Genomic DNA, 16,884 nt, shown 5'->3' with positions numbered 1-16,884 from the left:
AAATGAATGATTTTGACCTTCGTTCAAGGTCAAATTCATCAAATATATGAGAAACTGAACTTCTTCTATTAAAAAAGTTCTTTGTATTGCCTGAATTGTTTGCCACTACTGTATTCTTTGAGGTGCTGTATTGTGCCAACAGTCAGATGACTGTTAAGGCCTATGGGCCTCTTGTTGGATATAGTTAACTTGCATTTTGGCACATTCTTTGTATTGAAGAGTTGATGTCCAGTTCAAATTCTTGTCCATGAGTCCATGCTGATAATAATACCATGGTAATTACAACATTATATTAAATCAAATCGAAGTCAATTGGAAATATGGAGTCATTTTTGATCGATAGAGAGTAATTTTCATGGTTTATTATTTTGGTTTGAGAATCAATGCCACTGATCATGATCATGTGGTAGTATAAAATAACTTAATGACTATTTAAGAATTTGAACATTCATGCATTTGACACTTGCGCTGATCTGTTTAGAAGTTGATGGCAGAGTTTTGAGCTATATGATTGATTATACCTCTGTAGAGTACAAACACAGCTACGAGTCTCAGATTGTATCAAGTAAACTTGATATTAATGTCTAACACATAGGCTAGGACTCTATCTGACAGCTTTAGGGCACGTGAGATAGCGCTATTAACATCAATATTGGTATCATCGTTACCATCCCTCGTCAAAGGCAGAAATCGACACTAGTAAGAACGATAGAGTCAGAACATGGAATTTTGAAGGAATATGATAAGGTGATAGGAACATGGGCTCAGCGTGGTAAATTCTGTAAAGATCTTATAGACATCTGACAGAAATAATATTGATTTCTTATATTATTGTCTCAAGTACAATTGTCGACATGGAATACAAGGTATATAATTGTATATTTGGGAGAGATTGTTGAGATGAAAGTCAGGATACAAGAGTTATCAAGCCATATTATAGTACGTACGTACCAGTGCTAGTATAAAATTAAGCAGAAGATGATTTCACAGGGATTGTAATGAATCTTTTAGGATGAGAATACCATGAATGGCAAAAGAAAATAAAACAAGCTTAAAAGAATTCAAATATAAATTTTATCAAGGTCAGATAGTAACCCCTGGAAGGTCAGGATGGTATGGCTTTAAGGAGGGTGGTGGTCCTGACCTGGTACAGTGTATACTGAAATTGACTGTATATTGATGTTTATCCTCACAAGCTAGGTCTGTGCTAGCATTTACTGCCAATATATATATAATGATAATGATATAAATTAATCACACAGAAAACTGACCACTTGTGACCACTACAAGTGGTCATTACAGTCACATACCTAATCTGGAGAGCTTTAACTTGTCAACTTTACCAAACTCACACTGTATATAACAGTTTTATCCAGTCATATGAATTAATGATCATCATTACTTAATTAATAATACAGCCTCCCTTTTTAAGATCGACCTGTGATTTCACTAGCTGCTGTGTTGTACTGGACTATGCACTATGTGCTCATATTATTTATGCGTATAAAGGTAAAAAAAAGCCATTTATAGGCAACTCTTGATGAGATGACTACCTCGGGTACCGCTATGCAAGAACTTATTTAGTTCTGTATTTGGTTGAATATTATATTGCATATATGATTGTGGTATATTAATAGAATCTTACATAGGTCTGTGAAGTGGACTAGGATATCTCAACCCGAGTGAAAGATTTTGGCCTGTCAACCCGAGGCTTGCCAGCCAAAATCTTTCACGAGGGTTAACGTTGAGATATCCCTGTCCACTTCACAGACCCATGTTAGATTCTATTAATAAACTAGATTCTATTAATATATTTTACTTAGTAGTAAAATGACGAAATTCCACTTGGTTTCCAGCTTTTTCATCGCGCCATTATCGCAGGAACATCGTTATGCGTCAAAATTGATGACGTCATCTACAATGCGTGCCGCAGTTACGCCGCATGTATTGATGACGTCTTTTTACTGTCTAGCGCGTGTGAGCTGTCGTACATCCTCCTGTGTAAGATAGAGATATCTTTTCCCTAGCAACCACGGGATATCCCTGTGATGTATGGGAGAATATAATATCTTCATCAATCTGAAAAATCAGAGTATTCTAAATAGCCTGTATTAACTGTGATTTGTTTTATATTTACCAGTCGAGGGAACATCGATACTCTCTTATAATGAATGCTGCTTCAATGGCCGACAACGGTGATTACAAGTGTATTGTATCCAACCCTGCTGGAGCCATAGAGTTTACATTCAGGGTGGACGTCGTCAGTAAGTATATGTACTGTAAAACAATTGTAGAATGGTACATGTGACCTACAGGACAAAACCCGTTATATCATATTTGCTGTATTGTTTCTTACAAAAAAAGTATTTCCAAATATTTTTGGCATTATTTATGTATATTTTGTATGGTTACAAGAGCTGTAAACTTTGGTAGAGAACTACTATTGTAATTGAATCAGTGATGTACTCACTATTTAAAATACAAGAATTTAATTTCTAAACACTTTGTTGAAGAAAAATCATAGAATTGGGGGACCGAAATAGACTCAAACCATACATATTCCTTAGTCGTATCTCAAATAACAGTTGACAAGTCTTTTACTAACAGTTATAAACTTCTTCAACACATAGAAATACATTATAAAATATAGAGAATATCAGTGAAATCTTACTACATAGTTACTTTGTACACTTCAGAACAATCTGTTGACCTTGACATTGAGGCCCCACAGAATGTGACGGTGCGAGAAGGAGAGGATGCCACATTTATTTGCCGAGCTCGAAATGTTCCGGATGCCACAATACAGTGGGTAAAATCTAACAATAACAACGGTTCGACAAACACAGACGACAGATACCCTCAGGTAAAGAGTGCAGCTATTTAATCAAGACAACTGAATTGTATTTATGTAGTATTTTTTAATAAAATTTGACATCCTTATAGGATTAATTTTTCTTTGTTTCTGGCTTTCTGATGGAAAAAAAAAATCTGTGATTGGCGCGGAACTCCGACGGATTGACACCTCACAATAGAAACATTTACGTCGCGTATTGAGTTTGCAAAAAATATTCCATTGGAAAAAATCAATGGAATTGCACGTGTATACGTATTTCACTTTAAAAGGTAGTCTGGAAAATTAATTATAAGCATTTAAGTCACTATTTTTTTTTAATTTCATCGGGTTATGAAATAAATTTTGTTTGCAAACTTTAGTGAGAATCGGCTACGCGGATTCACACAGTTTGCAAACAAAATTTCTTTCATACCCCAATGAAATTAAAAGATAGTGAATTAATGCTTAAATATATGTATATGGAGATGTCAGAAAATCCTGGGCTGTTGTTGAACATCATAAGTCTCTCTAGTTAGTTAATGATGTCACTTTTGATTTCATAGGTATATGAACAAAATTTTTTGCAAACTGTATGCATTAGGGCTGCCGCGGTTAACCGGTATATTGCAATACACCACCAAAAAATTTACAGTTTACCTGTACCGGTTTTTTACGATATATTTTCTTAGTATCATAATTTCATTAATTGTAATAATTTAAACGTCATTAAAACAAAACCAGCAAGTTGTATTTGTTTTCCTTTCCGATAATATGAAGCATGTGGGTATCCCTTTCGTTTCATTCGATTCCGATGTCGGTTTTGTAACTAACGTGTATAATGTTCAAATGATTCAAACATTTGCATGACGTTGAATATAAACAATATGACATTAGGCTAGTTTCTGAAATATTATCAAGTTGATTCGCTCCATCAATCAACAATACCGGAATATATAATTCTCTAAACACATTTAAGGTCCGGTGAATACATTGGCTGCAGGGATTTTGCCAGCTATTTCAGGCTTCATCATCCGCCGCCATTTTCGAATTCCTACACGTGTCAAAACAACACTTCACCCTTTTAAGTTAAATAATGATACAATTCCAATGAAAATCAATGGATTATTTTTTTCAAATCATGTCAAAATAATGTTGGGTTTTAAAGCCATCCTTAGATTTATTTTTTGAGAGAATTAAAAAAAACTAATCGGCTAATCAGAAAGTCAGATTTAGTTTGAATTTTTTTTTTATAGTTTTACATTTTCAACATATCCAGAACCATCCATTTTATCAAATTTTGGTAGAAAACTTTAATGATTAATTAGGTCATCTTTATTTGTATATTATTTTGTCAATGTAGTAGTTTGATAATACAATATCAAAACTCCAGTACCTACTCCTTCTCGATGACGATGGTATCCAGTTTTGTTATTTTGTGATAATATTTGGGGTTTTTTTTTCACAGCATTTGACCCCTAACTCAGAAGGTGAATTGATTATCACTGACGTAACGCCCAGCCACAGTGGTAAATACACATGTTGGATCGGGACATACTACACCATCATTGATCGTCACGTGTGGCTTACAGTCATACCAAATCCAACAACATCGACAACTACAACAACAACTACAACCACAACTACTACCACTACCACAACTACTCCAGCTCCAACCACGACAACCACAACAACAACAACTACAACAACACCTGCCCCGACAACCATGGCCCCGACCACGACAACCTTCCGTGACACAACCTTCGACTTTGGTGACATCGATTTTAACAATATGGGCAATGAGAAAAAGAGAAAGAAGGATAAAAAGAAGAAGAACAAGAAAAATAAAGACAAGAAAAATAAAAAGAATAAGGATAAAAAGAAGAAAAACAAGAAGGATAGAGAGAAGAAGAAGCAACAAAGAGAACGAACGAGGCTAGAGGAGGACTTGTACTCGTCACTTGACCCCAATGTCGTTGACAGATATAACATCCCAGATTTCTCCAATTATGGAGGACTTGAAAACTTCCCAAAAGAAAATCAATATGGTAGGTTTTATACCGGTCTTTATGATGTTTGATAGATGCCTTCAAATGAATTTTTACCCTCCTTTTCTCAAAGTTTCACTTGATTTCTGTTTTCCATTTAATAACTGTAAAATGATTTCTTTTAACAAAATATGTTTGCTGTGGTTTAATAAATTTTGTGTAGTTATTTTGAATTCATTGATTTATCATAATGCCAACTTGACATCTTCCATCTTCGGAAAAATTCTTAACTAGTTTCAGTAAAATTACGCTATTTTGCCCAATGTAATACCTTTAAGTGCATCTTAGCAAGCCTATTCTGGTGGATGTTTATTGCTAGTTTGAGTATAAACCTGGAACTCTCTGTAGACTATTATTAATTATTTCTATTTCAGATTTTGATAATGAGCTTCCATCCACACCAGAGCCCTATGATGACCATGGAAACGGAAATGATGGTATGGACTACGGACATAGCGATGAGATGGATTTGGTTCGCAACCACGATATATCTGTGAGTTCAACATCTGGAGAGAAGAAAACTGCAAAAACGACCAATCAAAAAGACCTGAGTATGATGACTATATATATCATTGTTGGGTCTGTGGCTGGAGGTGTCCTGTTGGTGGGACTCGTGGCAATCATCGTGGCTGTATGTTGTAATCGAATAGAGGATGGCGGATATAAATCAACATCTGTGTAGGGTCAAAGGGAGGTAATGCTCTCAAAGAGAGATAACTCTCTCTCTTATGGAATGTAAATTCTCAAAGGAAGACATTATTCACAAGGGATATAATCACTAATATATTTATTGATTGAGAATAAATCATTTCTTGTAAAATATGTGAGGTGGAAATCAACGAAGAACCACAAATAAATGTGGAGGAAGAAGAATTGTTATAAAAGAGATTGAAGGCCACTTGTTGTGGTAATATTTTTGTATTTCATGTTTCCTGAATATCACAGGGACCTGTGATGGTTGATTGTATTCATTTGCTGGACATGACAGGAGAATCTGGAGATACATTTTGATGGTTACCTATACGTTCTACATGAAGCGATCATACAATCTCTACACAAAGTCAGCCATGTGATGTATGTTATCATACTAACCATGATGGATCCCAGGGAACAGTAATTTCTCCAAGGTCATATAAAAGTCAACATACATCTGCTGATTAATATATTTATAATATATACTGTAGTATATGTAGGGTACATATAGAAAGATATCATGTGATTAGAAACAAATTTGCATAATATTGCATGAACGTCATGAATATTCATGACATATAATAATCAATGCATATTCATATTTGTGGTGACCATGTGACCTGGATGGAGGATGTTATTGCTGAACTTCATGGTAACGGAGGTTGACCAAAGAACTTATATTGACGTGCAATATATAAACTGTGTTTTGTAGCACTGGGATATAGAGCTGAAAATTCAGGATGAATTCAAGTTTTTATTTTTCAAAACTTATAAAACAAAGAAGAAGATGTGTATTGAACTATGAATTGTACAAATATACAATATGGATGTGTTCACCCTTCCTCCTGTATTACTGCCAGAAATACTCAGAGATATGAAGACTTAGGAGCCACATGTGGTGTCGCAGACAGGGTGGTGCCAAAGACAGGGTGTTAATGTGTCTAGATCATTGTATATGTTGCATGCCTAGTTTTTCATCAGATCATAATCATTGATAACACATCAAAGTTAGTGGAAATGAATGACATTAATCAACTTTTATTTATTGTCTTTGTTTTAAAATGTTTTTCCCCAACAGCTGTCTTTTATGTAAGAACATAAATGAATATTTCTTGTATGTCTTTGTTTTCTCAAAAAAAGCGTTAAAAAATATATTCATGCTTTTATTTGACCATCAAATTATCAAAAATAAGATAAAGCACAGATGTTAGAGTTTAGGATGAATTTACAAGGCATTTAATTAGTGTTTTGTATTGGTGTTCTGCCTATGGCCATTATCTTGTCTCTCACATATGTCTCTGTACATATATTAGACATCATATGCATCAACTACTCAACGTCCTCAGCCTACATGGATCCCCCCCCCTCATCTCCATTCACAAGTGTTACTGTATATATACACTCCCCATGTCTCTCTAGTCTGTTAGTCAATGTTTATATGTCGTTGAGAGTTAGACGGTGCTATATATTGAGTCTTTTTGTTGTTTATGCTAAGTTTTATCTTATCTTTAAGAAGAATATATTGTACATGTGTTATTAATAGTATTTCCTATCTAAAGTAGTGTCGTTTGATTATTTCTAACAAAACTTTATAAGTTTTTATAGAATTGAACAGCTTGAACATCGGAATTTGCTATCATGAGAAATAATCTCTGCATAATAACTTTTTTTATTGTGTGGTATATAGATATAATGATATATATCCATCAAAATATTTAAAATAGAATTATTTGATAAGATCGGAGATTAACAAACAAACCTAAACATCGGTACATGTTTAGGAACCTAATTAAAGAGAAAAAAAAAATATTTTCACAAATGAAAGATAAATTGCAAAGTTAAGATCCATAACAATTAAAGGTAGAGAGCGACCACATAAATATAACCAAACTAAATGTATTGTTTGAACTTTTCAATTAACATATATAATTAGTCCCAGATTGTTCTTTAAAAAAATGAAAATCTTCTGCATCTACATGTTGAAAGGGAATCCAAACTCGCCATCAGTTCATCACAAACAAATTTTTAAAATAATTTGGTTAATTAATGCCTTATATTGGTTGTAAAGTGTTTTTGAGTGTTTACCATATAAGGAAATGTCTCTTAACCCCACTGGTATCCACAGGGTCTATATACATATAGCAGTATGGTAGCACCATATAAGGGCACTAATATGTTTTCAATACATGTACAGTTTACCCATTTTTGTCGGGTAATATTAATTATACACAGCACATGTACAACTATTTTGGGTTAAAAGGAAAATAATTCAGCTGTTAGTAAAAGCCACCAGTCCTTTTGTAATTATTTAATGTTTTAATATTTTAAATTGTTAGTTTTAGAAAATGTTTGTATAATATTTATGTAAATATCAACCTTATATATACATGTATATGTTCATCAGTGAGTTAGATTTTACATGAATGTCTATGATCACAAAGCAATCCTGGCTAATTTTGTTACATTATAAACTTCAAAAATCTTTTTCATGGAATTCTGAAAATCAGAAAATGTTTAGTGGTGATATGATTGTCTGACAATTCTGTGGACTTTCTTTGGTTTCCCGAGTTAATCTGGTATTACACGTACATTATTTGAAAGTTCAGTTTTCGAAATTAATAAAGATTGTCACAGTATACATACCACTCTATGTGTTGATCCTGACCAGTGTCGTTCACATTTAAGTGTGGTGTAATGTTAGATGTATGAACAAGAAGGATCACATATAACAAGTATAGAAGGTATCAGTTCTTCACATACCAAATATTCTGTGGAACATCTCATTTTATCTCATTTTACAAAACAAGCAGTCTGTGCTCACCATCATTATATAATTATAAGTCTGTTTTTAGGTATTTACTTGTAGTATTTGACAATCATCAAAATTTATTTTAAAATTATTTTCTTTTGTATTTATATCTGTATGATATTTATAGAATGTTTTTGTAATACTCTTTACCTGTTTGTATTTTGTACTGCCATTTATTTACAAAGTAAGATCTAAGACAATATGTTTAGGACAGCTGTCTGAATATATATCTATATGTAATTATGCTAATGATTTTTACTCAATTTCCTTCTGTTTAGGAATTCATGGCTACATTGGACTGCCTTAAATAATCCAATCAAGGTTAAAACCTTCAACATTCTAAAGAGAATAAGATTTCAGTCCTGAAAAACTGTAAACGATAAATTTAAACTCAGATGTTTAACAGAAACAAGTATTGGTACAACTATATGTCTAAATTTCCTGGATAGTTAAAAGATCAAGAAAGATTACGGTACTTTACAAGTGAGATACATTGTATTCTCTCATACCTACACGTGTAATACTGGCTGGTCCAGGGCAATACACTCATGTCGCCTGAAGCTGTATTGCATGGCTACCCATTCAATAAAGCCTCATGATGTCACAGTGTCAACAAAATTACTAATTTATCGGTACAATTTTAACATTTCTTTCAGAAACTATGCTGTATTTACTTTAAAAGATACAAACAATAGAATCTGCGTTGAAAATATCACGCAATTATCATCCATGGAGAAATGATTTGCATACACTGATTTTTTTCGAATTCATTTCAAAATGGCGGAAATTCTTAGTAGTAAAGTTGCAATTAAACGTCTATGTATGAGAGAAAAATACTCTTTCATAAGTGGATATGGAGGATAGGGATATTCTACCCTCGGGATCACAAAATGTTGTAAAACCCTCGGCAAGCCTCGGGTCTACTACATTTTTAAACCCTCAGGTAGAATATCCCTATCCTTCATATCCACATATGAAAGAGTCTTATAATACATGGCTATCATTATCATGAAAGTTTCTTTTAATAATCATTCTGAAGAATTTCCTACAAATCACTGATCAGGGTTTCAGTTTTGTTCCATATCTTGCCATAAGGACTATATAGAAGAAGTTTGTCCAGTTTTCCGGTATAGTCTGACAGAATGATTGTGGTAGGTTTCCACATTTCAGTAGAAGCCACAGCAAGTTTGCACATTATCATGTTTTTATATCTTACTTAAAGCCAATATTTTGTTTGTCACTGTTCTATCACTAGCTAATGTTGTCCAACCTGATTTGGAGACAATCATGTTATTAGCACTACTAGACTACACTGGATGATCACCGGCACAGATTTCACCTTGACCCTGGTTTTAGATATAATGAATGTATAGAATATCAGAAAGATGGACTCCAAGTTTGTTTAAGAGGTACCTAAAACCGGATTTTTTTCCTTCTTGTCCATTTTTATCAGTTCTTTGACATTTCATGTTTACCCATCGCGATTGGTTCTCTCTGGACTTAAAACAGGCATTCTATACATTCATTTTATATCTGTTACTTAAGAATTAACCGTTGCTATGGAAACAGCTGTTTATTAATAGCATCTAAGCACACTGTTAATTAAAAGCCATAGAATCTGCACAGAATGAGGGTGAATGTAAACTTGTTATAGTGTCTAATGTTTAGTGTAGGATATTAAAAATGTGAATTATCAATACTCCATGTTTACATATCCTTCGTGTTCTATATGATAAACAAGTTGCTCAAAGTTGGCATATTTAGAAATTAGAATATTTTAAGAACCAAACTCCCAAATTCAGCTTGCTGTATGTTACATTATGTGTGCTAAGGGAGGTAACTCAAAGTCAGATCTAGTACCTAAAATGTTTACATGGAAGTGAAATAACAAAATATTGCGCAAGTTTTAATTTTGTGTTTAGAGGGATCAAAACTGAATTCAAATTACATTGTCAGATTTCGATTCTACGAAGAAGATCCAAATGTACTCCCAAAATTGTTAGCGGTAATTACATCGTGTCGATATATATATAGTCAACAAATAACATCTGATTTGAAAACTGCTCAACAGTCGACTTGTTATGATAGCAAGTCATGGTTGAAAGACTTGCAGCTGTTTCTACAATATTCATATTGTTTTTATTCATGAGGAAATTTATTATATAAGGTGTTATTTCTGTAAAAGTGGAGATTTTATTGGATACTGAAGTTCAATGGAGAAATTCTCACCAGAACAATAGATGAACTGTGTGACTTTCAAAGGGACACGGGTGAATAGAAATTACATTAATTGTACCACAAACCTCATTGAATGATTAAGTTTGGTGGAATACACATTCATTACTGTAACATTATTCACTATTTTTTCTCTTCTATCATAGCTTGGTAAATGTGAATCAGATTTCAAACAGGTTCCAGTGCAAGCATCTTTTAAGATTTCCTGAGAATCTTTTGTAAGTCGTATCATTGCATTTGTTTATTGACTTTGTATCCAATTCAGTGTTGATGGACAGTCTGTAACAGGTGTTCCCTATAATTCTTAAATCATTTTTTCAAAAGTAAAACCATTGGTGACAATAAAATATTTTCAACTTTTTAGGCGACATATTGATCAACATTTTAATTGCTGCACATTTACATTATTTTGATTAAATTATTTCCATTATATGAATGATAAGCTCAATTATTATTTCTGTAATCGTAAGTGTATATCATTACTTGCTGTATGTGTGGTTATTGTGGTTAAAACACCCACTGTATGTGTGGTTATTGTGGTTAAAACACCCACTAATTGGTTGTCGCAGTAGGGCGAATGTTATAGTAACATTTAAACAATATGTTTCGTATTCATGTTAGTTTAATATCAATATTCAAGTCATATGTGATCAAACATTCAGTCAAATAAACTTGTCTAATATTAATTAATGAGTTGTGTTGTTCTTGTCCTTTCAATGAAACCTTAACTGTGACACAGAACCCATAGTTACTCAGAACCCTTCGTTACACACAACCCTTCGTTACACACAACCCTTAGTTACACACAACCCTTAGTTACACACAACCCTTAGTTACACACAACCCTTAGGTACCAGTGGCGTAGGAAGATGAAACGTCATGGGGGGGCAAAGGTCCTCAATATTTTGTAAAACCCCCCCCCCCCTGCAGCACCTACCAACTCCCAACCATATATGCACATTTTTCATATATCACTAAATTTAATCCTTGTACACATTTATAGACAGTAGGGTCGCTAAAAGGATATTAACGAATACGCAATATGGCCTAATTAGCATGTGAGCGTCGAAGGCGCGAGATTTTGGTGTTTCATTAGGGGTCTTAGGGTGATCCCGGGGAAAAAAAATTGTAATTTAGAATGGCGGAGATGAGTTTCACAATGTATTTTGATGATTTTGCGATCACCCGAAAGCGCAAGATTTTGGTGTTTGGAGGGGTCCGGGGGTCTCCCCTGACAAAAAATTACGATTTAGAATGACTTAGATGAGTTTTACGATGCATTTTGATGAATTTGCGAGAGAATTTGGTGTTAGGGGAGTCCGGGGGTCTCCCCTGGGGAAAAAATTACGATTTAGAATGGCTGAGATGAGTTTTACGATGTATTTTAATGATTATAAAGCGTTCTTAACATGGTAATTTTTCGATTTAAAGCTACCTGCATTTAGAAATGATAATTGTGTCGTCATAACATTATGCAACCCTACTCGATCTGAATATACCGGCTTCACACCATCGGCACATTGTTGTGTAACATAAAAAATGAATTAATTGTCTCGCTAAGACATATAAACAAATTGATCTTTTAAGAGACATTTTTAGCTCGCCTATTCTAAGAATAGGGGGAGCTAATGTTGTCACCCCGGCGTCGGCGTCAGCATTGGCGTCCCATTTCTCGTTAAAGTTTTTGAGCAAGTTTCTGTTTCGTCAATTGTTTAAGCTTAAGTAATCATAAATGTTTATGATTTTATTTTCCTAATGTGTATGGATGCTGAACGTGATAATACAACCAATTTGGGGCGCTTTAAGGGGTTTTTGAGTCTGTTAATTTGTCATATTTCCATGTTAAAGTTTTTGAGCAAGTTTCTATTTTGTCAATTGTTTAAGCATAAGTCTCATAAATGTTTATGATTTTATTTTCCTAATTTGTATGGATGCTGAACGTGATAATACAACCAATTTGGGGCCCTTTAGGGGTTTTTTGAGTCTGTTAATTTGTCATATTTCCATGTTTAAATAGTAAATACTTGAACATCAACTTCTTCTGAATAGGCGAGCTTTGCTGTTCTCCAACAGCTCTTGTCTTAAATAGTACATAGAATCCCTTGATGGACATTTTTAGTCTAGTTCGTGTTGATTGAATTTTTACTATTTAAGGTTTGACATTATGAGCTTGAACGCTTTAGGAAATGCACTGCGCAGCGGAAAATTTTCTAGAATGAACTAAGAAAAATGTGCAGGACCCTTTTTTCTTTCAAATAGGCATTTTTAGAAATTTTCAGTGTGCGAAAATGGGGGGGCAAAAAGACATGTTTGTCCCCCCGTCCTGGGAAACGGGGGGGCAGTTGCCCTCCCTGCCCCCCCGCTTCCTATGCCCCTGGATACACACAACCCTTAGATACACACAACCCATACATACTCACAACCCTCAGTTACACACAACCCTCAGTTACACACAACATTTAGTTCACACAACCCTTAGTTACACACAACCCTTAGTATAGTTACACAGAACATGTAGTTCACACAACCCTTAGTTACACACAACCCTTAGTTACACACAACCCTTAGTTACACACAACCCTTAGTTACACACAACCCTTTAGTTACACACAACCCTTTAGTTACACACAACCCTTTAGTTACACACAACCCTTTAGTTACATACAACCCTTAGTAACACAGTCCAAATTGTCACTAATACATCAAGCATGAACTCTCCTAATTTCCCCTCAATGTTCCGTCTCTATGAGCAATATTGCATTTCATTATATTTGGTGGGTTTTATGAATTATAAGCTTTTTGTTGATCCCCAAACTTATCATGAAGTTCTCAAATAATTTGTTCAAAGCCCTAATGAATTGACTGAATCAATAGTTGATTTCTTATACTGCAACTTACTAAATTATTAGATCTAACAGAAAGCTCATGGTAATATACGACCCAGGAAGATTAAAGAAATGAAATAAGTTTGTGGAGAGTAAAAATTGAATTCAAATATGTGGTGTGGGAAGCTTTGTAAACAAAATCTCCAAAAATTAGTTACCATGTATGAGACCAGGCCTTGATTTCACAAAACAATTTAAAGATGCTCCACTGTCTACAGCATAAAGCCTCTCATCATTTGAACAATAATTGGCATTTACTCATGTCAATATATGTCTAATTTACAAAATTATATACCTGGTAAAATAATTGACTTTGCTTTAATTTTGTTGATGCGCAGTCAGCATTTTATTCCATTGTCTTCTTAAAGTCTTTGGGTAGTGACGGTTAAATGCTTGATTAGTAACACAAAAAAATCTTAATTGTTTATAATTTTAATAGCAATATAAATTATCATACATAATTAATGACAACCATTATAAATAAAAACAATCAAAAACTGATTACGAATGATTTAAAAATACAAATATATCAAATGCCTTCATATGCTTGTGTCTTCCTAAAATCTTTGTGTCTGATCCATGTATGATAACTGATTAACGAGTTGATTAGTACTTCATTTTTAAGTGGTCATCAGTTTTATACATGGAACTGCTTGAACATTACCTAAAAACCTACTAAAAGACTATATGACATGACAAAGGCATCACAACATTTGATGGCATGTCTCTATTGACAAGGCCCAAACTTTGTATACTAGGATACAAAAAGAAACCAAAGTTTACCATGTCTGAAACAAACTTAAACCTATGGATAAAAGTTAAGTATATTTACTGTATTGTCATTGATTTATAAACAAATCACAGAAGTTAACAACAACAAATAAATTACAAAAACTAACCAATGACAATATATGAATGCTAATAATTTCAATATAATGTGATGTATATTATATAAGATAGACTAGAATGAAATGTTACCAATGCTATGATCACTTAACAAGAGTAATCTCCCCTGGACAATGATGTTCTCAAACATGATACTAGGGTAGGTAGGTAGTTAATTTCTGTATCACATACACCTGTGTCAGAGTTTATTATAGCACTGTAAACAATCTTCATATCTCACATTCAATTATATTTTGCATACTTCTTAGCCAATTAAAACTCACAAAAATAAATCTGCATGAAAACTTTTCAATAGGTAAAAGTCAGCTTTTTAACAGTTTTAAATTAAGATTTATGCATGAAATCACAAAATTAAATCGAGGAAATAAGTAGGTTTACATTGATAAAGATAACCCTGGGGAAACACGTATCAGACGTGATATATTAATTTGGCACAGCATCGTGCAGTCTAAAGCGTTCAATCACAATTAATTTTAGCACCAATCCTCCAATACAAAAGAGTTCCAATGGGATGTTATTGTGATATGAAAGTACTTCATTACAACATAAACACATAGTTATAGAAACAACATAAAAACTTATTTGGGGCTCCAACGTACAGAAAAGGAAAATGTACATCCAATATAATTATATACATTGAGCAAATATAAAATAATATGAAAATATCAGTATGATCAACAATAACATGTTTTTGAGCTTTGTACATTTAGTCTAACTATAAGATTTTAAAGCAACATTCTTCCATTTGGATAGAATGAATAATAACAGGATAGCTACAGGCGTGGTCTGTTTCTTATTGGTGATTATACAGTAGTGCGATATTCTTGTTCAAATTGTTTTTGGCACTAATTACTGATACATGTACTGGGAGTCTATTGATAGCAAACAATACATTCTTCCTCTTCAGTTTTATTTCAGCACATGAAACTACTTTATCCAAACAAATGCCCTTTAACCTGAAATATAGGAGTTTGATTTTGGCAACATGTAAATTTGACCTCTGACTCCTGACAACACATAACCTTGACCTCTGACTCCTGGCACCACATAACCTTGACCTCTGACTCCTTGGTGATATTAATCTTAAGCTGTTTTATCAACTAGGACTGTGTATCCTAAATTTAGTCAATCAAATAATCAGAACCCTTTAGCCAATCAAATAATCATACCCTTTTAATCAATCAAATAATCAGAACCCTTTAGCCAATCAAATAATCATACCCTTTTAATCAATCAAATAATCAGAACCCTTTAGCCAATCAATCAAATAACCAGTACCCTTTTAGCCAATCAAATAATCAGTACCCTTTAGCCAATCAAATAATCAGACCCTTTTGGCCAATCAAATATTCAGACCCTTTTAGCCAATCAAATATTCAGACCCAGACCCATTTAGCCAATCAAATATTCTATGACTAGTAGCGATTTAAAGAATTTATCTCTATATTCCCCTATTGGGCCCCCCCAAAACCAAAATATATACAAACTTTTTATTAATGAAGGATATATTCTGGCCAAATTTGGTTACATTCCATGCGGAACTCTGTGATAGTAGCGATTTAAAGGATTTACCTCTATTTCCCTATTAGTGAGCTATTGAAAACCTGGCCTTTACAGGGGGTGAAACATAGCCAAAATTTATACAAATGCTGCAAAATTCCCCCAAGGACAAAAATTACAGAAGATAACAACCGATTAGCAAAAAAAAAAAACACACAAAAACAAAATTACAGATTTAATATAACAATTAGCAAAAAAAACCAAAAAAACCCAGACACTGAAATAAACAGAAAGAAACCACCTGGAAAATTAAAATCTGAAAGTTGAACAGGACTGTGATATCTCTGTCAAGGAAGTTCTGTATCACTGTAAAGGAAGTGTGGTATCACTCAAGATGGGGAGTGGTATAACTCAAGAGCGTGTGATATCACTTTTGAGGGGGAGTGGTATCACTCCAAGAGCGTGTGATATCACTTTTGAGGGGGAGTGGTATCACTCAAGATGGGGAGTGGTATCACTCAAGAGCGTGTGATATCACTTTTGAGGGGGAGTGGTATCACTCAAGATGGGGAGTGGTATCACTCAAGATGGGGAGTGGTATCACTCAAGATGGGGAGTGGTATCACTCAAGATGGGGAGTGGTATCACTCAAGAGGAGTGTATCACTTTTGATATCACTAGGGGAGTGGTATCACTCAAGATGGGGAGTGGTATCACTCAAGAGCGTGTGATATCACTTTTGAGGGGGAGTGGTATCACTCAAGATGGGGAGTGGTATCACTCAAGAGCGTGTGATATCACTTTTGAGGGGGAGTGGTATCACTCAAGATGGGGAGTGGTATCACTCAAGATGGGAGTGGTATCACTCAAGATGGGGAGTGGTATCACTCAAGAGCGTGTGATATCACTTTTGAGGGGGAGTGGTATCACTCAAGGTGGGGAGTGGTATCACTCAAGATGGGGAGTGGTATCACTCAA

At 34.1% G+C, this 16,884-nt stretch overlaps 1 protein-coding gene across 4 annotated transcripts in view; it reads left to right on the top strand.

Annotated features, from left to right (window-relative positions):
• Positions 1–10,932, top strand: part of LOC138314173 (uncharacterized) — a 92,370-nt gene extending 81,438 nt beyond the window's left edge. For all 4 annotated transcript variants that reach the window (XM_069254361.1, XM_069254360.1, XM_069254362.1 and 1 more), the window contains 4 exons: positions 2,141–2,264; positions 2,697–2,863; positions 4,299–4,878; positions 5,253–10,932. In XM_069254361.1, coding sequence (XP_069110462.1) covers positions 2,141–2,264; positions 2,697–2,863; positions 4,299–4,878; positions 5,253–5,560 — 1,179 coding nt within the window. In that variant the 3' untranslated portion in view covers positions 5,561–10,932. The remainder of the gene's footprint in view (positions 1–2,140; positions 2,265–2,696; positions 2,864–4,298; positions 4,879–5,252) is intronic.
• Positions 10,933–16,884: the final 5,952 nt, after the last annotated feature.

The sequence above is a fragment of the Argopecten irradians genome, chromosome 2 (assembly GCF_041381155.1).
Source record: "Argopecten irradians isolate NY chromosome 2, Ai_NY, whole genome shotgun sequence".
NCBI classification, from domain to species: Eukaryota; Metazoa; Mollusca; class Bivalvia; order Pectinida; family Pectinidae; genus Argopecten; species Argopecten irradians.
Note: the sequence above shows the minus strand (reverse complement) of the source record. Positions and strands in the feature narration are given on the sequence as shown.